Source organism: Mus caroli, unplaced genomic scaffold, assembly GCF_978045245.1.
Source record: "Mus caroli unplaced genomic scaffold, Mus_caroli_1 scaffold_9, whole genome shotgun sequence".
NCBI lineage: Eukaryota > Metazoa > Chordata > Mammalia > Rodentia > Muridae > Mus > Mus caroli.
Genome location: NW_028227264.1, coordinates 128,789,262 through 128,813,113, shown reverse-complemented (window position 1 = coordinate 128,813,113; position 23,852 = coordinate 128,789,262). Strand labels below are relative to the sequence as shown.

Below are 23,852 nucleotides of genomic sequence, written 5' to 3'. Positions count from 1 at the left end.
AGAAATAAATTAATCATTTTTAATCCATCTGCTTAGTATTTATTTTTATTGGATAATTTAGTCAAGTAAAATTAAAGTTACAATACAAAGGTATTAATCATTTTGCAGATTTTGGGGTGTTTTGTGCCTATAACTGCTATTTCAGTGTGGTTTATTCTTTTCTGGAGGATCCTGAATGTGTTCTGTTTCTTTCCAGTCTCAAGGATTCCGTCAGGTATCCTCTTTAACACTAGTTTGGTGGTGATGAATTTCTTCTGCTTATTTTTAAAAAGGGAAGTTTTTGTTTCTCTTTTCATTATAACAGGTAGTTTTGCTAGATGTAGTCATCTCAGTTGGCATTATAGAATACATTGCTCTGTGTTCTGGCTTTTGTAGTTTCTGTTGAGAAATTTGCTGTTGATTCTGATGTGATTGCCTTCATGTGTGAATTGTTATTCTCTCTTACAGCTTTCATTATTTTTTTTGTTTATTCTCTGCAACTAAGGTTTTGACTGTGATATGATATGAGGTTATCATCTGATCTTGTCTATTTGGTGTTTAAATGCTTCCTGAACCTATACGATTGCTTTTTTACATTTAGAGAAGTTTCTGCTATGATTTTTATTAAGTACATTGTTTAACATGTTCTTCTCTTTTTATTCCAATAATTGATGATGTTGATCATTTAATGGTATACTATAAAAGTCATATATATAGATATATATAGATAGTTAGTTTTTACTCCTTTTTTCTTTTTTTCCTCAGATATTTTCTTTATTTACATTTCTTTTTTTAAATATTTTTTATTACATATTTTCCTCAATTACATTTCCAATGCTATCCCAAAAGTCCCCCATAACCTCCCCCCGACTTCCCTACCCACCCATTCCCATTTTTTTGGCCCTGGCATTCCCCTGTACTGGGGCATATAAAGTTTGCGTGTCCAATGGGCCTCTCTTTCCAGTGATGGCTGACTAGGCCATCTTTTGATACATATGCAGCTAGAGTCAAGAGCTCCGGGGTACTGGTTAGTTCATAATGTTGTTGCACCTACAGGGTTGCAGATCTCTTTACCTCCTTGGATACGTTCTCTAGCTCCTCCATTGGGGGCCCTGTGATCCATCCAATAGCTGACTGTGAGCATCCACTTCTGTGTTTGCTAGGCCCCGGCATAGTCTCACAAGAGACAGCTATATCAGGGTCCTTTCCGCAAACGCTTGCTAGTGTATGCAATGGTGTCATCGTTTGGAGGCTAATTATGGGATGGATCCCTGGATATGGCAGTCTCTAGATGGTCCATCCTTTTGTCTCAGCTCCAAAATTTGTCTCTGTAACTCCTTCCATGGGTGATTGTTTCCAATTCTAAGAAGGGGCAAAGTGTCCACACTTTGGTCTTCGTTCTTCTTCAGTTTCATGTGTTTTGCAAATTGTATCTTATATCTTGGTATACTAAGTTTCTGGGCTAATATCCACTTATCAGTGAGTACATATCATTTGAGTTCTTTTGTGATTGTGTTACCTCACTCAGGATGATGCCCTCCAGGTCCAACCATTTGCCTAGGAATTTCATAAATTCATTCTTTTTAATAGCTGAGTAGTACTCCATTGTGTAAATGTACCACATTTTTTGTATCCATTCCTCTGTTGAGGGGCATCTGGGTTCTTTCCAGCTTCTGGCTATTATAAATAAGGCTGCTATGAACATAGTGGAGCATGTGTCCTTACCAGTTGGGACATTTCAAATGTTATCCCCTTTCCTTGTTTCCCCTCCAAAAACCCCCCTATTCCATCCTCCCTTCTCCTGCTCAACAACCCACCCCACGCCCACTTCCCTATCCTGTCATTCCCCTACACTAGGGCATCAAGCCATCACAAGACCAAGGGCCTCTCCTCCCATTGATGTTCAACAAGGCCATCCTCTGCTACATATGCAGCTAGAGCCATGAGTCAAACCAGGTGTTTTCTTTGATTGGTGGTTTAATCCCTCTCTGGAAGCTCTGTAAGTACTGGCTGTTTCATATTGTTGTTCTTCCTGTGGAATTGCAAACCCTTCAGCTCCTTTGTACTTTTCTCTAGCTCCTCCATTGGGGACCCTGTGCTTAGACCAATGGTTGGCTGAGAGCATCCAACTATGGTATTTGTCAGGCACTGGCAGAGCTTCTCAGGAGACAGCTATATCAGGCTCCAGACATGTTGGAATTTTCTTATTATTGTATCTTTTTAATACTGGTGGAGATTTTTAGGATCTCTTGGATATAAAGTTATATTTAGATGGGCCCAATCTTATTCATGAGTAATATATGTACCTTGCAGGGATAAATTAGATATGCTATTTAGGGCTAGGAGTTCCATAACCACTCAATCTCAGTACTGAGCCAGCTACAAGTCTGTATTAACTACCTTCCATGACCCCACCACCCCTTATTAAAAAGTTGCTCTCTTTACAGCAAATGGAGACCATCACAGAAAACTGCAACAGGACACAATACAATGGTAACAGGGAGCCTAGGCCCAGTGGAAACATCTACATCACAGTTCTCTAATCTCTAGAACATCATGGAAAGATGATAGAGCAAGAAGACTGTAAGAGTCAGAATACCAGGATGTCTGCTCTGCAATAGTCTCTTCTAAAAAATGTCGGCATACACAAGTTTGAAGAATAGCAATATCAGTGGACATGCTCATGTGGAAGGGGGGAAATTTCATGGAGCCCCACCCACTAACAAAGAACTGCAGGCCACTAATGACCACTCAGAGAAGAATTAACCTCCTTAAGGCATGAGCTTGCTTACTGGTTGTCCATTGCAGAGTCATCAGCTCTTAAACCACATACATGCAAACAACAAGAACAGACTCAGAAGATTTGTGTGTGTCTGTGTGTGTGTGTGTGTGTGTGTGTGTGTACATACATCTATACATATATAAAACTAATCAAAGAAAAAGAGACTATCTACTTGAGTGGGACACAGAAGAGGTTCCAATGAAGGTATCTGGGATGGGCTAGAGGAAGAAAGAAAAGGGGAAATTATACCATTCTATTTCAGTTTATATCTTATCAAAATAGTTTGTGACAAAAAAATTAATTAACAATAAACAGAGTGTAAAATATAATGGAATTACATTAGGTTTTTTTTTTTCAATCACATCAATCAATATTTTTCCCCTTTGATGGAATGGGTTTTGAACTTTGTGTGATTTTTCATGTAGAGAACTGCATTAGTGGGGAAGACACAGTTTGCAATTCTAGTTAAAATATGTAAAAGTAAATCTGGAATATGTGTTGTTTCTGTGGTGTTATACCAACCACCTTTAGAAGTGAAATTCCTGCATAACTGTACAACTGCAGTTCTACTTCCTCTTTAATAGTCTATCTGGTTCAGTAGCTCTGTATTAGGGAAATCAGGATGGGATCCTTGCTGTAGTTTCCTCCTGATTTTGGCAGGGAACCTTGAGAGCAAGGCTGTCTCAGCCCTCAGATTCATATTTCAGTTCCCTCACTCTCTCCCCTAATTATATATGGCCATTGGTTCTGCCCAGCTTTGAGCTCTGCAGAACCTCTCTCCCTATGGTATTCAACTGTGCAAGATGTTGTGGGGGCGAGGATGGGGACCCTTCTTGAGCATTACTGCCAACCTCACCCATCATCCTAATGAGAGAACTTACCACCACCTCCCAGTTTCATACATAAATCCCCTTTCTATCTGTCAGTGAAGGTTTACAGAGCCATTGGTCCAGTAGCTCAAGACTCTGCTTTAGCTGTTCTTAGTGTTGGCATGAATGGGGAAGAGAAGGTATAAGCCCATGTCAGACAGTTCCTAATGTTTTGCTTCAGTCTTCAATTCCCAGGTGTCCCCACCAACTATGTGTCTAGTCCTTAGTCATCCAGCTAATTATTAAGGCAGGATATTCCTGTAGTTTGGTCTAACCTATTCCAAGCCACTGATGGCAGCTGGGCACTGTCCACAGCCTCTCCCATCTGTTTTCACTAAATAAAAAAAAAATCACAGCTGGTATTGATAAATTCATTTACAACTATCACTTCTTTAAGGAATAAAAATAGCTGTGTTTCAACCCTCCTGCCTGTTTTCTTTCATCAAGTCAAATGGATGAGGCTGCTAAATGCTTTTTTACCCAGAAGTCTTTCAGTGTTTTCAAGCAGTACTTAAAAGCATTTTGATATGACTGTAGAACAAGCCACTACAATAAAAGCAGCAATTTAATTATGTGATTTTAGGTATGTTCTACATTTTCCTTAACTCATTAAAATTTCTCAAATATAATAGATGATTCATATATCAAGCTTTAAATAAGAAATGTGGTTTTTATTAGATCTCCCCCCGGGTTTTGTTTCAGTTTGTGTATTGTGTAGTTACATGTTATGTTTAAGCCTGGAGATTAGTGTATAATCAGATGCTTCTGCAGTGTTGATGAACTCTATCTAATGCGCTGTCCTTCTGTCTCCAAAGACACAGTCTCTAAAGAAGCACAAGGCAGCATACTTTTTAAAACCTGAAATTAGGTTACTCAGAAGATTCATTAGTGAGCGTATATCACCAGGGATTATGTTTATTTAGTTAGTTGCATTTTTACCAAATAAGCACATGTTAAGCTAGAAGAAGCAGATACTCATCGCTCTGATAAGTTGGAGTGACAAGTATCATAACTGGACATGATTCTTCACTTCCTGCAGCCTTCATATCAGTGATTTCTTGGTTTGTTTTTACAGGAAGAAGGCTAAAACACCATAATAGTGAAGTCCAAGAAACTGGATAAAGATGGACTCTACCGAGGTATCAATGAATCCTCAAGCAGTTGTGAGCTTGACAGTGGCAAAAGTGACTAGGAGTTGACATGAGAATATTCATCTCAATTATCATTTTATTGGTGGAACTTTAAGACTTCAAATTTCAACAACCAGTAATATCTATCATCAGCACTTACAATGGTAACCATAATCAATTTTCTTGTCTTTAATATGTTTACTTTGATTGACCTCAATTTTTTATACCCTGAAAAAAATTAACTCTTAAAATGGGAAATAAATACAAATGATAAGTTCTGTATTTTATAAAGCATCCTGTTCATTTAAACAACATACTTTCTTTGCATATATAAATGTAATCTGGGAAATTTTGATATCTAAGTATAATGCATAAGAAAAACCTGGCAAATTTAAAATTGAAACTATATTAAAAAGCCTCTGAGTGTTCCATGCAGATCTAAAAGAAACCAGAAATCAGTGATGAGGAACCACACTGTCACAACTTTCATCTTACTGGGACTGACTGATGACCAGCAACTGCAGGTTCTTGTCTTTATCATTCTCTTCTTCACCTACTCACTGAGCATTTCTGGAAATCTGGCCATCATCTCCCTCATCTTAGTGGATCCTCACCTTAAAACAGCCATGTACTATTTCCTTAAGAACTTTGCTGTCTTAGAGATCTCCTTCACATCTGCAAGCATCCCCAGATACCTGTATAACATAGCAACAGGTGACAAAATGATTACCTATAATGCCTGTGTCGCCCAAGTATTTTTTACTGACCTCTTTGGCATAACTGAATTCTTCCTTCTAGCTGCCATGTCCTACGACCGCTATGTGGCCATCTGCAGGCCACTGCACTATTTGACTATCATGAGTACCACAGTCTGCAGAAGACTTGTGTTTTGTTCTTGGGTAGCTGGTTTATTTATTTTAATCCCCCCACTTAGCCTTGGCCTAAATCTGCAGTTCTGTGATTCCAATATCATTGATCATTTTGTCTGTGATGCTTCTCCTCTCCTTAAAATCTCTTGTTCAGACACTTGGTTCATGGAGCAGACAGTTCTCATCTGTGCTGTACTGACACTTGTTATAACGCTGGTATGTGTTGTACTCTCCTATGTTAATATCATCAAGACAGTTCTTAGATTCCCTTCTGCCCAACAAAAGAAAAAAGCCTTCTCTACCTGTTCTTCCCACATGATTGTGGTTTCCATCACCTATGGCAGCTGCATCTTCATCTACATCAAGCCTTCAGCAAAGGATGAGGTGGCCATCAACAAAGGTGTGATGATTCTCACTACATCCATTGCCCCTATGCTAAACCCCTTCATCTACACACTCAGGAATAGGCAAGTCAAGCAAGCCTTTTGGGACTCAATAAAAAGAATTATAGCATTTTCTAAGCAATAAGCATGGACAGTAGACATCCCAAACTTCTGGGTCCGGTTGACTTTCCCTGAACACTCTTTCTCATTGTGGTTGACTGTCTTTCCTGCTCCCAAAAACATCTTTTAGAATGACATCCTTCCATGTGTGCTAACAGCTTTCAGAAATTATAACACCTGTTTCTCTTGAAAATTAAGAATAACCCCAAAAAATGACAAAGTAAAATAAAACAACAGAGAAGCGATTTCCAGGAAAAAAGGGATTTACATCTGCAAAATTAATTATTTCTTCTAATCCAAAACTTTCGATTGATTTATTCACTAGTTCATTTATTGTGTGTGTTAGTGTGTATTCTCCTTAAGATAGGAACTTTTTAGGGCCTAAAAACAGAAGAGGACACAAACAAAAAATCCAAAAACAAAAAACAAAATTATACCCCCTCCCTACCATGTACTTTCAGAGATACAAAGGAGAAATGGGAACAAGCCAGTGAGTGGATAATCAAAATGTTGCATATGCATAGCAGGGAATAATTTTGACCATAAAATGGGATAAAATTCTACCATTTTTAATACAAGAAAGACACAGACAATTGTGCTAAAGTAAGTTAGATACAAAGAGGCAAGTATGTGGATTATAGAAAGGCTGATCTCAAAGAAGTTGAGAATAGATTGGTGTTATCAGAAGCTAGGGGGGTTGAGGAAGAGAAAACTGAGGAAATTTAATTAAATCACAGGTAGGTAGAAGTCAGAAGTTCCAGTGGGATGTTGTAAATATGGTGACTATGTAAATAACTATAGCTACTCTACAGTTCAGAAATCTTTAAAATGAATTTTGAGGGTTCTTATCATACAGAAATTATTAATTCTTGAAGAAACAAAATTTCTATTCTGGTTTGGCTATTACACAGTGTTCTTTTGTATCAAGACACCATATGATACTTCATGAATATGCATACCTTTATGTTAATGCATTCTTGAATAACTAATGTGTAATTAAATAACTTTAGAAATAAAAACCTTGCTCTGAAATAGATGTTTGCCATGAAAGAAAATAATAAACTTTTTGATATTAAAATATCAAAATAATTACTTTATGCTCATTAAAAATGTATTAAATTTATTTTTCATGTAATTTTTTGTTGGTTTACTTATTGTTTTCAATAAATTTCTACCATAGTTTCCCTCCCTTGACTCCTCCCAATCCTCTGCACTTCCCCTCTCACCTAGATCCTACCCAGGATGTGAGGGAGGTCTGACTGAGATATCTGTTATACTACTGATCACAGGCAAGGTTGATCTGTTGATCTGGATCATTGGGTAGGTATACCCTTACCGCCTCACTCCTCCATGTTAGTTTGTCCCTCATGAAGTTGCTCCATCAAAGAGGACAACCTTCCATGAACAGAGGAGGACCTGTCTTCAGTCAAGAGAATAGGGGTAGATGTGCTCCCTTCCAGAACCTCCAAACAAGGTCTCAAAAATATTCATATTTTAAGGGTATCAAATTTGAAGTTTAAAAGAATAAATTGCAAATTGTTTTTCTGAAAATGATAGTCTCTATATAGCTCTGTCTGTCCTAAAAACTGGCCTCAAACTTACAATATCTGCCTATCTCTGCATCCTGAGTGCTGAAATATTCTGACACATGTTTCAACTGCAATCTGCCACCTGTATATACATATATTGAGTTATACAAAATGCCAGTAGTGTAAACAGACACATGCTAAGAAAGAAGCAAAGTGGACTGAATATATGAATACTGAAAACTTAGGAAAGTGTCTTAAAGGAATCTGCAAAACTACAAATAATATTGCCATTTTAATTCATAGTAAAGACACAGTGTTCACCACAGTTCATCCAAAGTGCCTTTGTTTTCAGTCTCACAGTTCTTAAACTGCAGGTCACTACTATTACAGATTGTCAACCCTAAAGGAAGAAGCTGCCAAGTTCTCACTCCTTTGAGTATGAATAGTGTCTGGGCTTTCAAGTATCATGAATCTCTCAACTATGTGTGTGTGTGTGTGTGTGTGTGTGTGTGTGTGTGTGTGGTGTGTGTGTGTGTGTGTGTGTGTGTGTTATAATGTATCTGAGTCACTATTTATAACAGAAAACTAAAGGGATAAATGTTTTCTGTAAACAAAGATGAAACATACCCAAGCATTTGAAACCAATGACGGATGTATTCTGTTCATTCTAATGTAATGCTTTCTGCACTTTACATTGTCTAAGTCTATAAATGAAAATTGAGCTCAATTTAATATCTGTTTACAAGCATCTATTTTTGTGTTATTTCTATTTGTTTTCAAATGTATATTTAAAGTAACAACATGATGTTTGTATATACATGTGGGAATGGGTACAACAGTTAAGCAATCTAACATGCCTGTAATCTCAAATTTTCCCTTTATTTTTCTATCTAGTAAAATCTTCTAGGATCTCATTGATGTTTCCATATAAAATCCAATAATATAAACCAGGCATGGTGGTACATCCCTGAAGTCCCAGCATTCTTGGAACACTAAAATAGCAAGATCAGGAGTTTGAGGTCACTTCAGGCTACCTTGTAAGAACCAGTCTCAAAACACTGAATAAAACTTTTTTAAAAATCAATATTATTAACTATAGTCTTTTGGGAGGTAGGACATAACACTTTTCCATTTTCTTCCTGCAACCTTACTGTTTCCCTTAAGTTTTATATTCTTTTCCTTTTATTGAAAATATATTTTTTCTCATATTCTGTATTCTGATTACAGTGTTCCTTCTTATTACTCCTCCCAGTTCCCTCCCTGTTCCCTCCCCATTCCCTCCCCTCCAGATCCACTCCCTTTTGGTCTTTCATTAGAAAAATATATATAGGGCCACAGGCCTCATCTGGCTGGATCAGCACCGGGGTAGCGGGAGCGCAGGGTTGCCTGACACCCGCCAGCTACCCACGACCCCCGCCGCAGGATTTTGGGACTGCTGGTGAGTGGAACACAGCTTCTGTTCCAGTCCAATCACGCAGGACCTGAGACTGCTCTGGTTGGGGAGAGAGAAATCCGGCCTACATAGGGCCACAACCCTCTTCCGGTCAGAAAAGCACCAGGGCAGCTGGGGCGCAGGGTCGGCTGACACTCACCAGCTACCCACAACACCCACCACAGGATCTTAAGACTTCTGGAGAGTGGAACACAGCTTCTGCTCCAATCCAATTGCACGCGGGACCAGAGACTGCATTAGTTAGGGAAGCAGAAAAACGGCCTGTGTAGGACCACAGGCCTCTTCCGGCTGGACCAGCACCGGGGTACCGTCAGCTACCCACGACCCCCACCTCAGGATTTTGAGACTGCTGGTGAGTGGAACACAGCTTCTGCTCCAATCTTTAAACAGTGACAACGATAACAACTAACCCCAGAGATTACCAGATGGCGAAAGGTAAACGTAATAATCTTACTAACAGAAACCAAGACCACTCACCATCATCAGAACCCAGCACCCCCACTTCGCCCAGTCCAGGGCACCCCAACACACCGGAAAAGCTAGACACGGATTTAAAAGCATATCTCCTGATGATGATAGAGAACTTCAAGAAGGACTTTAATAACACACTTAAAGAAATGCAGGAGAACACTGCTAAAGAGGCAGAAGACAATAAAGAGAAAGCACAAAAATCCCTTAAAGAATTGCAGGAGAACACTGCTAAAGAGTTACAAATCCTTAAAGAAAAACACAATAACATAATCAAACAGGTAGAAGTCCTTACAGAAAAACAGGAAAACACATCCAAACAGATGATGGAAATGAACAAAACCATACTAGACCTAAAAAGGGAAGTAGACACAATAAAGAAAACCCAAAATGAGGCAACACTGGAGATAGAAACCCTAGGAAAGAAATCTGGAACCATAGATACGAGCATCAGCAACAGAATACAAGAGATGGAAGAGAGAATCTCAGGTGCAGAAGATTCCATAGAGAACATCGGCACAACAATCAAGGAAAATGTAAAATGCAAAAAGATCCTAACTCAAAACATCCAAGAAATACAGGACGCAATGAGAAGACCAAACCTACGGATAATAGGAGTGGATGAGAATGAAGATTTTCAACTCAAAGGACCAGCAAACATCTTCAACAAAATTATAGAAGAAAACTTCCCAAATCTAAAGAAAGAGATGCCCATGAACATACAAGAAGCCTACAGAACTCCAAATAGACTGGACCAGAAAAGAAATACCTCCCGACACATAATAATCAGAGCAACAAATGCTCTAAATAAAGATAGAATACTAAAAGCAGTAAGAGAAAAAGGCCAAGTAACATATAAAGGCAAGCCTATCAGAATTACACCAGATTTTTCACCAGAGACTATGAAAGCCAGAAGATCCTGGACAGATGTTATACAGACACTAAAAGAACACAAATTCCAGCCCAGGCTACTATACCCAGCCAAACTCTCAATTAACATAGATGGAGAAACCAAAGTATTCCACGACAAAACCAAATTCACACATTATCTCTCCACGAATCCAGCCCTTCAAAGGATAATAACAGAAAAAAAACAATACAAGGACAGGAACCACGCCCTAGAAACAACAAGAAGGTAATCCCTCAACAAACCGAAAAGAAGACAGCCACAAGAACAAAATGCCAACTTTAACAACAAAAATAACAGGAAACAACAATTACTTTTCCTTAATATCTCTTAATATCAATGGACTCAACTCCCCGATAAAAAGACATAGACTAACAAACTGGCTACACAAACAAGACCCAACATTTTGCTGCTTACAGGAAACTCATCTCAGAGAAAAGGATAGACACTACCTCAGAATGAAAGGCTGGAAAACAATTTTCCAAGCAAATGGCATGAAGAAACAAGCTGGAGTAGCCATTCTAATATCTGATAAGATTGACTTCCAACCCAAAGTCATTAAAAAAGACAGGGAGGGACACTTCATACTCATCAAAGGTAAAATCCTCCAAGAGGAACTATCAATCCTGAATATCTATGCTCCAAATACAAAGGCAGCCACATTCATTAAAGAAACTTTAGTAAATCTCAAAGGACACATTGCACCTCATACAATAATAGTGGGAGACTTCAACACACCACTTTCACCAATGGACAGATCATGGAAACAGAAACTAAACAGAGACACAGAGAAACTAAGAGAAATTATGAATCAAATGGATCTGGCAGATATCTACAGAACATTCTATCCTAAAACAAAAGGATATACCTTCTTCTCAGCACCTCATGGTACCTTCTCCAAAATTGACCACATAATTGGTCACAAAGCAGGCCTCAACAGATATAAAAATATTGAAATTGTCCCATGCATCCTATCAGATCACCATGGACTAAGGCTGATCTTCAATAACAAAATAAATAATAGAAAGCCAACCTTCACGTGGAAACTGAACAACACTCTTCTCAATGATACCTTGGTCAAGGAAGGAATAAAGAAAGAAATTAAGGACTTTTTAGAGTTCAATGAAAATGAAGCCACAACATACCCAAACTTATGGGACGCAATGAAAGCATTTCTAAGAGGAAAACTCATAGCTCTGAGTGCCTCCAAAAGGAAACTAGAGAGAGCACACATTAGCAGCTTGACAACACACCTAAAAGCACTAGAACAAAAGGAAGCAAATTCACCCAAGAGGAGTAGACAGCAGGAAATAATCAAACTCAGGGGTGAAATCAACCAAGTGGAAACAAGAAAAACTATTCAAAGAATCAACCAATCAAGGAGCTGGTTCTTTGAGAAAATCAACAAGATAGATAAACCCTTAGCCAGACTCACTAGAGGGCACAGGGAAAGCATCCTAATTAACAAAATCAGAAATGAAAAAGGAGACATAACAACAGATCCTGAAGACATCCAAAACACCATCAGATCCTTCTACCAAAGGCTATACTCAACAAAACTGGAGAACCTGGATGAAATGGAGAAGTTCCTAGACAGATACCAGGTACCAAAGTTGAATCAAGATCAGGTTAATGATCTAAACAGCCCTATATCCCCCAAAGAAATAGAAGCAGTCATTAATAGTCTCCCAACTAAAAAAAGCCCAGGACCAGATGGGTTTAGTGCAGAGTTCTATCAGACCTTCAAAGAAGATCTAATCCCAGTTCTTCACAAACTATTCCACAAAATAGAAACAGAAGGTACTCTACCCAACTCATTCTATGAAGCCACAATTACTCTGATACCTAAACCACAAAAAGACCCAACAAAGATAGAAAACTTCAGACCAATATCCCTTATGAATATTGATGCAAAAATCCTCAATAAAGTTCTTGCTAACCGAATCCAAGAACACATCAAAACAATCATCCATCCTGACCAAGTAGGTTTCATCCCAGGGATGCAGGGATGGTTCAATATACGGAAATCCATCAACGTCATCCAGTATATAAACAAACTCAAAGACAAAAACCACATGGTCATCTCGTTAGATGCGGAAAAAGCATTTGACAAGATCCAACACCCATTCATGATAAAAGTCTTGGAAAGATCAGGAATTCAAGGCCCATACCTAAACATGATAAAAGCAATCTACAGCAAACCAGTAGCCAACATCAAAGTAAATGGTGAGAAGCTTGAAGCAATCCCTCTAAAATCAGGGACTAGACAAGGCTGTCCACTTTCTCCATACCTATTCAACATTGTACTTGAAGTCCTAGCCAGAGCAATTCAACAACAAAAGGAGATCAAAGGGATACAAATTGGAAAAAATGAAGTCAAAATATCACTCTTTGCAGATGATATGATAGTATATATAAGTGACCCTAAAAATTCCACCAGAGAACTCCTAAGCCTGATAAACAGCTTCGGTGAAGTAGCTGGATATAAAATTAACTCAAACAAATCAATGGCCTTTCTCTACACAAAGAATAAACAGGCTGAGAAAGAAATTAGGGAAACAACACCCTTCTCAATAGTCACAAATAATATAAAATATCTTGGCGTGACTCTAACTAAGGAAGTGAAAGATCTGTATAATAAAAACTTCAAGTCTCTGAAGAAAGAAATTATAGAAGATCTCAGAAGATGGAAAGATCTCCCATGCTCATGGATTGGCAGGATCAACATTGTAAAAATGGCTATCTTGCCAAAAGCAATCTACAGATTCAATGCAATCCCCATCAAAATTCCAAATCAATTCTTCAACGAATTAGAAAGTGCAATCTGCAAATTCATCTGGAATAACAAAAAACCTAGGATAGCAAAAACTCTTCTCAAGGATAAAAGAACCTCTGGTGGAATCACCATGCCGGACCTAAAGCTCTACTACAGAGCAATTGTGATAAAAACTGCATGGTACTGGTATAGTGACAGACAAATAGACCAATGGAATAGAATTGAAGACCCAGAAATGAACCCACACACCTACGGTCACTTGATCTTCGGCAAGGGAGCTAAAAACATCCAGTGGAAGAAAGACAGCATTTTCAACAAATGGTGCTGGCACAACTGGTTGTTAACATGTAGAAGAATGCGAATTGATCCATTCCTATCTCCTTGTACTAAGGTCAAGTCTAAGTGGATCAAGGAACTTCACATAAAACCAGAGACACTGAAACTTATAGAGGAGAAAGTGGGGAAAAGCCTTGAAGATATGGGCACAGGGGAAAAATTCCTGAATAGAACAGTAATGGCTTGTGCTGTAAGATCGAGAATTGACAAGTGGGACCTCATGAAACTACAAAGCTTCTGCAAGGCTAAAGACACCATCAATAAGACAAAAAAACCACCAACAGATTGGGAAAGGATCTTCACCTATCCTAAATCAGATAAGGGACTAATATCCAATATATATAAAGAACTCAAGAAGGTGGACTCCAGAAAGTCAAATAACCCCATTAAAAAATGGGGCTCAGAACTGAACAAAGAATTCTCACCTGAGGAATACCGAATGGCAGAGAAACACCTGAAAAAATGTTCAACATCCTTAATCATCAGGGAAATGCAAATCAAAACAACCCTGAGATTCCACCTCACACCAGTCAGAATGGCTAAGATCAAAAATTCAGGTGACAGCAGATGCTGGCGAGGATGTGGAGAAAGAGGAACACTCCTCCATTGTTGGTGGGATTGCAAGCTTGTACAACCACTCTGGAAATCAGTCTGGCGGTTCCTCAGAAAATTGGACATAGTACTACCAGAGGATCCAGCAATACCTCTCCTGGGCATATATCCAGAAGATGTCCCAACCGGTAAAAAGGACACATGCTCCACTATGTTCATAGCAGCCCTATTTATAATAGCCAGAAGCTGGAAAGAACCCAGATGTCCCTCAACAGAGGAATGGATACAGAAATTATGGTACATTTACACAATGGAGTACTACTCAGCTATTAAAAAGAATGAATTTATGAAATTCCTAGCCAAATGGATGGACCTGGAGGGCATCATCTTGAGTGAAGTAACACAATCACAAAAGAACTCACACAATATGTATTCACTGATAAGTGGATATTAGCCCAAAACTTAGGATACCCAAGATATAAGATTCAATTTGCTAAACCCATGAAACTCAAGAAGAATGAAGACCAAAGTGTGGACACTGTGCACCTTCTTAGAATTGGGAACAAAACACCCAGGGAAGGAGTTACAGAGACAAATTTCGTAGCTGTGATGAAAGGATGGACCATATAGAGACTGCCGTATCCAGGGATCCATCCCATAATCAGCTTCTAAACGCTGACACCATTGCATACACTAGCAAGATTTTGCTGAAAGGACCCAAATATAGCTGTCTCTTGTGAGATGATGCCGGGGCCTAGCAAACACAGGAGTGGATGTTCACAGTCAGCTATTGGATGTATCACAGGGCTCCCAATGGAGAAGCTAGAGAAAGTACCCAAGGAGCTAAAGGGATCTGCAACCCTATTGTTGGAACAACATGATGTACTAACCAGAACCCCGGAGCTCTTGTCTCTAGCTGCATATGTATCGAAAGATGGCCTAGTCGGCCATCAATGGAAAGAGAGGCCCATTGGACTTGCAAACTTTATATGCCCCAATATAGGGGAATGCCAGGGCCAAAAGAATGGGAATGGGTGGGTAGGGAAGTGGGGGGCGCTATGGGGGAATTTTGGGATAGCATTGGAAATGTAATTGAGGAAAATATGTAATAAAAATATTTAAAAAAAAAACAAAAACAAACAAACAAAAAAAGAAATGTAAAATGTAAATAATGTAAGAGATGCAAATAAAATGTATGTACTGGTTGGTTCTGTGTGTCAACTTGACACAAGCTGGAGTTAGCGCAGAGAAAGAAGCTTCAGGTGAGGAAATGCTCCATGAGATCCACCTGTAAGGCAGTTTCTCAATTAGTGATCAAGGGGTGGGGGGGGGAGGGCCCATTGTGGGTGGTGCCATCCCTGGACTGATAGTCTTGGGTTCTATTAGAAAGCAAGCTGAGCAAGCCAGGGTAAGCAAGCCAGTAAGAAACATCCCTCTATGGTCTCTGCATCAACTCCTGCTTCCTGACCTGCTTGAGTTCCAGTCCTGACTTCCATTGGTGATGAACAGCAGTGTGGAAATGTAAGCTGAATAAATCCTTTCCTCCCCCCCCCCAAAAAAAAAAGAGTCAGAATACCAGGATGTCTGCTCTGCAATATTCTCTCCTAAAAAATGTCGGCATACACAAGTTTGAAGAATACCAATATCAGTGGACACGCTCATGTGGAAGGGGGGAAATTTCATGGAGCCCCACCCACTAACAAAGAACTGCAGGCCACTAATGACCGCTCAGAGAAGAATTAACCTCTTTAAGGCACGAGCTTGCTTACTGGTTGTCCATTGCAGAGTCATCAGCTCTTAAACCATATACATGCAAACAACAAGAACAGACTCAGAAGATTTGTGTGTGTCTGTGTGTGTGTGTGTGTGTGTGTGTGTGTGTGTGTGTACATACATCTATACATATATAAAACTAATCAAAGAAAAAGAGGCTATCTACTTGAGTGGAACACAGAAGAGGTTCCAATGAAGGTATCTGGGATGGGCTAGAGGAAGAAAGAAAAGGGGAAATTATACCATTCTATTTCAGTTTACATCTTATCAAAATAGTTTGTGACAAAAAAATTAATTAACAATAAACAGAGTGTAAAATATAATGGAATTACATTAAGTTTTTTTTCAATCACATCAATCAATATTTTTCCCCTTTGATGGAATGGGTTTTGAACTTTGTGTGATTTTTCATGTAGAGAACTACATTAGTGGGGAAGACACAGGTTGAAATTCTAGTTAAAATCTGTAAAAGTAAATCTGGATTATGTGCTGTTACAGTGGTGTTATACCAATAACCTTTGGAAGTGAAATTCCTGCATATCTGCACAACTGCAGTTCTACTTCCTCTTTAATGGTCTATCTGGTTCAGTAGCTCTGTATTAGGGAAAACAGGATGGGATCCTTGCTGTAGTTTCCTCCTGACTTTGGCAGGGAACCGAGAGCAAGGCTGTCTCAGCCCTCAGATTCATATTTCAGTCCCCTCACTCTCTCCCCTAAGTATATATGGCCATTGGTTCTGCCCAGCTTTGAGCTCTGCAGAACCTCTCTCCCTATGGTATTCAACTGTGCAAGATGTTGTGGGGGTGAGGATGGGGACCCTTCCTGTGCATTACTGCCAACTTCACCCATCATTCTAATGAGAGAACTTACCACCACCTCCCAATTTCATACATAAATCCCCTTTGTATCTGTCAGTGAAGGTTTACAGAGCCATTGGTTCAGTAGCTCTGCTTTAGCTGTTCTTAGTGTTGGCATGAATGGGGAAGAGAAGGTATAAGCCCATGTCAGACAGTTCCTAATGTTTTGCTTCAGTCTTCAATTCCCAGGTGTCCCCACCAACTATGTGTCTAGTCCTTAGTCATCCAGCTAATTATTAAGGCAAGATATTCCTGTAGTTTGGTCTAACCTATTCCAAGCCACTGATGGCAGCTGGACACTGTCCACAGCCTCTCCCATCTGTTTTCACTAAATAAAAAAAAATCTCAGCTGGTATTGATAAATTTATTTGCAACTATCACTTCTTTAAGTAATAAAAATAGCTGTGTTTCAACCATCCTTCCTGTTTTCTTTCATCAAGTCAAATGGATGAGGCTGCTAAATGCTTTTTTACCCAGAAGTCTTTCAGTGTTTTCAAGCAGTACTTAAAAGCATTTTGATATGAATGTAGAACAAGCCACTACAATAAAAGCAGCAATTTAATTATGTGATTTTAGGTATGTTCTACATTTTCCTTAACTCATTAAAATTTCTCAAATATAATAGATGATATTCATATATCAAGCTTTAAATAAGAAATGTGGTTTTTATTAGATCTCCCCCCCTCCAGGGTTTGTTTCAGTTTGTGTATTGTGTATTTATGTGTCATGTCTAAGCCTGGAGATTAGTGTATAATCAGATGCTTCTGCAGTGTTGATGAACTCTATCTAATGCGCTGTCCTTCTGTCTCCAAAGACACAGTCTCTAAAGAAGCACAAGGCAGCATACTTTTTAAAACCTGAAATTAGGTTACTCAGAAGATTCATTAGTGAGCGTATATCACCAGGGATTATGTTTATTTAGTTAGTTGCATTTTTACCAAATAAGCACATGTTAAGCTAGAAGAAGCAGATACTCATCGCTCTGATAAGTCGGAGTGACAAGTATCATAACTGGACATGATTCTTCACTTCCTGCAGCCTTCATATCAGTGATTTCTTGGTTTGTTTTTACAGGAAGAAGGCTAAAACACCATAATAGTGAAGTCCAAGAAACTGGATAAAGATGGATTCTACCAAGGTATCAATGAATCCTCAAGCAGTTGTGAGCTTGACAGTGGCAAAAGTGACTAGGAGTTGACATGAGAATATTCATCTCAATTATCATTTTATTGGTGGAACTTTAAGACTTCAAATTTCAACAACCAGTAATATCTATCATCAGCACTTACAATGGTAACCATAATCAATTTTCTTGTCTTTAATATGTTTACTTTGATTAACCTCAGTTTTTTATACCCTGAAAAAAATTAACTCTTAAAATGGGAAATAAGTACAAATGATAAGTTCTGTATTTTATAAAGCATCCTTTCATTTAAACAACATGCTTTCTTTACATATATAAATGTAATCTGGGGATATTTTGATATATAACAATATGTTTGCATTTAAGTGTTGAACTCAGCTCATGGCACATGCCTATAGTCTCACCACTTGAAAGGTTCACAGAATAAATAAATAAATGTTACATTCTGATGGCTGTTGAGAAATTTATCACTTTTATTTAGAACCTCAAATTAAATAATAATTATAATAATTATTATTATTATAACTAATGATAATATTTCTGTGCATATATTTAGGTAAATGCCTTTCTCTGAAAGAATGAAAAATTAGTCAACAATGAATTACCTCCTTAGAAATCTCATTTCACTTTGAAAATAGAATGAAGAAAAGTCAACTAGTTACATTGATAGCACTGGCTACTAAGGAATAACAGTGACAATGCTAATCTTTTACTCAGTGGCATGGTCTCTGTCACCTCTGAAACTAGAGGTAGAGTAGGAAGAAGGAATTTTTTAAAGCATCCAAGAAAAAGAAGACAATTCCCATGTTGTGACCTATGCAGATAAACAGAGCAAACTGTTGGTCTCTTTAAGAACCAAAGTTGTCATTTGTGGTGAAGCATGTGTGTAATCCCGACAGGAGACCTGAGACTGGAGGATTGGAAGTTAGAAACCATCCTGGATTATCCATATCAAGATCCTATCTGAAAACAGTTTTAACTAAAAATTATAACCAAAAGTTATATTCAACCATCAGTTTGACTTCATACAAAATATAAATAAACAAAATCAGTATGAAAATGCTTTATGTTAGAAGCCCAAATAGAAAGGAAAATATTTTTGTAGATATCTGGTTGGAGAACATGGAATAGATCAATACATTTAGAAGCATTTTTTAGACAACCAATTGTGTGTGGTTGAGAGTTGCCAAGTAGTATAATAAAAAAGGGGGTCCACATTCTAAGACTGGATTCCAGAATGGGTCTCCTTCTCTGTGTATTAATAACAGGTAATGTTTCTTAGGGTTGCAGAGGTGGGAGTTTCCAGTACCACAATTGTCAGACTTGCAGGAAGCTCTCTGGAAGATTTTAAACTAGAGTTGGAAAAATGAAAATCAGCCAGGTAAGTTGAGAATAGAGCACTCTTGTTCTGTAGGAAGCAGTGGCTAAAACCTCTGTCACTGGGGATGTGGTCCATATTGTAGCATGATACATTTATTAAAAAGAGCATGCTACTGAGAAGTATTGTATCTGAAATACATTCAAATTAATATGACAGGATACGATTGCAAATTGAAAGGGCCATGGAAAAATAAATATATGGGTGTAATAGAGATCACCTGAGTGAACTGATGAAAATAACAATGTTTTTAGTAAAAAGGGATTAAAAAAACAACAATTTTAATACTTTTGTCAATGTCTAAAACAAACAAAAAAATCAAATTGACTCTCACAACCTCATAATTTATAGAAAAGCCATTGTTTCTAACTAGAAATGCAAATGTCCATCCCAGTTAATTAATACCATTTACTTAGGCAAATGTCCTCAACTGTGTCACCATATTTTCACTTAAATTGGATCAGTCATTTTCCTTGTTCTATTATTCCATATTTGATCTTGAAGTCAAATCTACTCTGCATAGGCAAAGTAAAATAATCGTGATTTGATGGGGTACAGAGTCATCACAGACAGCACTTTGAAATTTATTTTCAAAGTATTTTTTGAGACAATGTGTGTTCTCTGCATAATTATATCATGCTTTAAAGCCTTCTCTGCTATGAGCCACCCTGAATTGTTAAGTGATCACTAAGGGAGAGAGAAACCCAATAAAGAGTTAGTATCATGGGAGCAACTACAGAAGTGTGTGTGTGTGTGTGTGTGTGTGTGTGTGTGTGTGTGTGTGTGTGGTGCTTTCAGGTATGTGGTACACATAGCTGAGTTCATATATGTGCATACACTGTATATTCATGAATGTTAACTCTGGAAATCTTCAGGTTAAAAACACAAATTGCAGTAAACAAAATTTAAACGTTTCTGAGTACAGAGTTCCAACAGAGACCAGAAGTGACCTTATTGTGTATAGTTCTGTCACATATTCTGGCCTGTTTCAGCACTTCAAAAAGGAACAACACACTTGGAGAATGTATCATAAAATTTTAGGCAATTTTGATAATTCTTGAGCCAAAGGTATTTTTATTTCACATAGGATAATAGAACCACATGAGTTAGAAATCCTTACAAAGTAGACACTTGAAAGGGTAATGTTTTTAAAAGTATAATGCATAAGAAAAACCTGGCAAATTTAAAATTGAAACTATATTAAAAAGTCTCTGAGTGTTCCATGCAGATCTAAAAGAAACCAGAAATCAGTGATGAGGAACCACACTGTCACAACTTTCATCTTACTGGGACTGACCGATGACCAGCAACTGCAGGTTCTTGTCTTTATCATTCTCTTCTTCACCTACTCACTGAGCATTTCTGGAAATCTGGCCATCATCTCCCTCATCTTAGTGGATCCTCACCTTAAAACAGCCATGTACTATTTCCTTAAGAACTTTGCTGTCTTAGAGATCTCCTTCACATCTGCAAGCATCCCCAGATACCTGTATAGCATAGCAACAGGTGACAAAATGATTACCTATAATGCCTGTGTCGCCCAAGTATTTTTTACTGACCTCTTTGGCATAACTGAATTCTTCCTTCTAGCTGCCATGTCCTACGACCGCTATGTGGCCATCTGCAGGCCACTGCACTATTTGACTATCATGAGTACCACAGTCTGCAGAAGACTTGTGTTTTGTTCTTGGGTAGCTGGTTTATTTATTTTAATCCCCCCACTTAGCCTTGGCCTAAATCTGCAGTTCTGTGATTCCAATATCATTGATCATTTTATCTGTGATGCTTCTCCTCTCCTTAAAATCTCTTGTTCAGACACTTGGTTCATGGAGCAGACAGTTCTCATCTGTGCTGTACTGACACTCATTATAACGCTGGTGTGTGTTGTACTCTCCTATGTTAATATCATCAAGACAGTTCTTAGATTCCCTTCTGCCCAACAAAAGAAAAAAGCCTTCTCTACCTGTTCTTCCCACATGATTGTGGTTTCCATCACCTATGGCAGCTGCATCTTCATCTACATCAAGCCTTCAGCAAAGATGAGGTGGCCATCAACAAGGGTGTGACAGTTCTCACTACATCCATTGCCCCTATGCTAAACCCCTTCATCTACACACTTAGGAATAGGCAAGTCAAGCAAGCCTTCTGGGACTCAATAAAAAGAATTATAGCATTTTCTAAGCAATAAACATGGACTAAACTTCCCAAATTTCTGTGTCCGTTTGACTTTCCCCGAACACTCTTTCTCCTTGTGGATGACACAATTTTCCTGCTCCCAAAAACATCTTTTAGGATCACATCCTTCCATGTGTAGGAAATTTCAGAAATTATAACCCCTGTTTCACTTGAAAATTAATACCAAAAAAATGACAAAATAAAATAAAACAACAGAGAAGCAATTTCCAGGATATTTTACATCTTAAAAAAATTATTTCTTCTAATCCAAAACTTTCGATTGATTTATTCACTAGTTCATTTAATGGATGTTAGTGTGTATCTCCTTAAGGTAGGAACTATTTAGGGCCTAAAAACAGAAGAGGACACAAACAAAAAATCAAAAACAAAAAACAAAATTATACCCCCTCCCTACCATGTACTTTCAGAGATACAAAGGAGAAATGGGAACAAGCCAGTGAGTGGATAATCAAAATGTTGCACATGCATAGCAGGGAATAATTTTGCCCATAAAAGAGGATAAAATTCTACCATTTTTAATATAAGAAAAACACAGACAATTGTGATAAAGTAAGTTAGACACAAAGAGGCAAGTATGTGGATTATAGAAAGGCTGATCTGTGTTATCAGAAGCTAGGGGGGTTGAGGAAGAGAAAACTGAGGAAATTTAATTAAATCACAGGTAGGTAGAAGTCAGAAGTTCCAGTGGGATGTTGTAAATATGGTGATTATGTAAATAACTATAGCATACTCTACAGTTCAGAAATCTTTAAAATGAATTTTGAGGGTTCTTTTAATACAGAAATTATTAATTTTTGAAGATAAAAATTTATATTCTGGTTTGGCTATTACACAGTGTTCTCTTGTATCTAGACACCATGTGATACTTCATGAAGATGCACACCTTTATGTTAATGCATTCTTGAATAACTAATGTAATTAAATAACTTTAGAAATAAAAAGCTTACACTGAAATAGATGTTTGCCATGAAAGAAAATAATAAACTTTTTGATATCATAAAAAACATCAAAAATACTTTATGCTCTTTAAAAATGTATTAAATTCATTTTTCATGGTTTTTTTGCATTACTTATTGTTTTCAATAAATTTCCACCACAGTTTCCCCTCCCTTGACTCCTCCCAATCCTCTGCACTTCCCCTCTCACCTAGATCTTACCCAGGATGTGAGGGTGGTCTGACTGAGATATCTGTTATACTACTGATCACAGGCAAGGTTGATCTGTTGATCTGGATCATTGGGTGGGTATACCCTTACCACCTCACTCCTCCATGTTAGTTTATCCCTCCTGAAGTTACTCCATCAAAGAGGACAACCTTCCATGAACAGAGGAGGACCTATCTTCAGTCAAGAGTATAGGAGTAGATATGTTCCCTGCTAGAACCTCCATACAAGGTTACAAAAATATTCATATTTCAAAGGGTATCAAATTTGAAGTTTAAATTGCAAATTGTTTTTCTGAAAATGAGTCTCTAGATAGCTCTGTCTGTCCTAAAACTGGCCTCAAACTTACAAAATCTGCCTATCTCTGCCTCCTGAGTGCTGAACTATTCTGACACACGTTTCAATTGCAATCTGCCACCTGTAGATACATATATTGAATTACACAAAATGCCAGTACTGTAAACAATCACATGCTAAGAAAGAAGCAAAATAGTAAAGTGAACTGAATATATGAACACTGAAAACTTAGGAAAGTGTCTTAAAGGAATCTGCAAAACTACAAATAATATTTCCATTTCAATACATGATAAAGACACAGTGTTTGCCACAGTTCGTCCAAAGTGCCTTTGTTTTCAGTCTCACAGTTCTTAAGCTGCAGGTCACTACGATTACAGATTGTCAACCCTGAAGGAAGAAGCTGCCAAGTTCTCACTCCTTTGAGTATGAATAGTGTCTGGGCTTTCAAGTATCATGAATCTCTCAACTGTGTGTGTGTGTGTGTGTGTGTGTGTGTGTGTGTGTGTGTGTGTGTGTGTTATAATGTATCTGAATAACTATTTATAACAGGAAAACTAAAGAGATAAATGCTTTTTGCAAACAAAGATGAAATGTACCCAAGCATTTGAAACCAATGACGGATGTATTCTGTTCATTCTAATGTAATGCTTTCTGCACTTTACATTGTCTAAGGCTATAAATGAAAATTGAGCTCAATTTAATACCTGTTTACAAGCATCTATTTTTCTGTTATTTCTATTTGTTTTCAAATGTATATTTAAAGTAACAACATGATGTTTTTATATACATGTGGGAATGGGTACAACAGTTAAGCAATCTAACATGCCTGTAATCTCAAATTTTCCCTTTATTTTTCTATCTAGTAAAATCTTCTAGGATCTCATTAATGTT

The 23,852-nt window shown here is 37.9% G+C and overlaps 1 protein-coding gene and 1 pseudogene across 1 annotated transcript; both read left to right on the top strand.

The window, feature by feature from the left end:
• Positions 1-5,221: 5,221 nt before the first annotated feature.
• Positions 5,222-6,157, top strand: LOC147002789 (olfactory receptor 6C2-like). The gene has a single exon (XM_021173721.2). The coding sequence runs from the start codon at positions 5,222-5,224 to the stop codon at positions 6,155-6,157; it is 936 nt and encodes a 311-aa protein (XP_021029380.2).
• Positions 6,158-20,558: 14,401 nt separating this feature from the next.
• On the top strand, positions 20,559-21,493 carry LOC147002788 (olfactory receptor 6C2-like; annotated as a pseudogene).
• Positions 21,494-23,852: the final 2,359 nt, after the last annotated feature.

What these genes read in the sequence shown, in the direction of transcription:
- LOC147002789 (XM_021173721.2), top strand. Translation starts at nt 5,222, where the DNA reads ATGAGGAACCACACTGTCACAACTTTCATCTTACTGGGACTGACTGAT.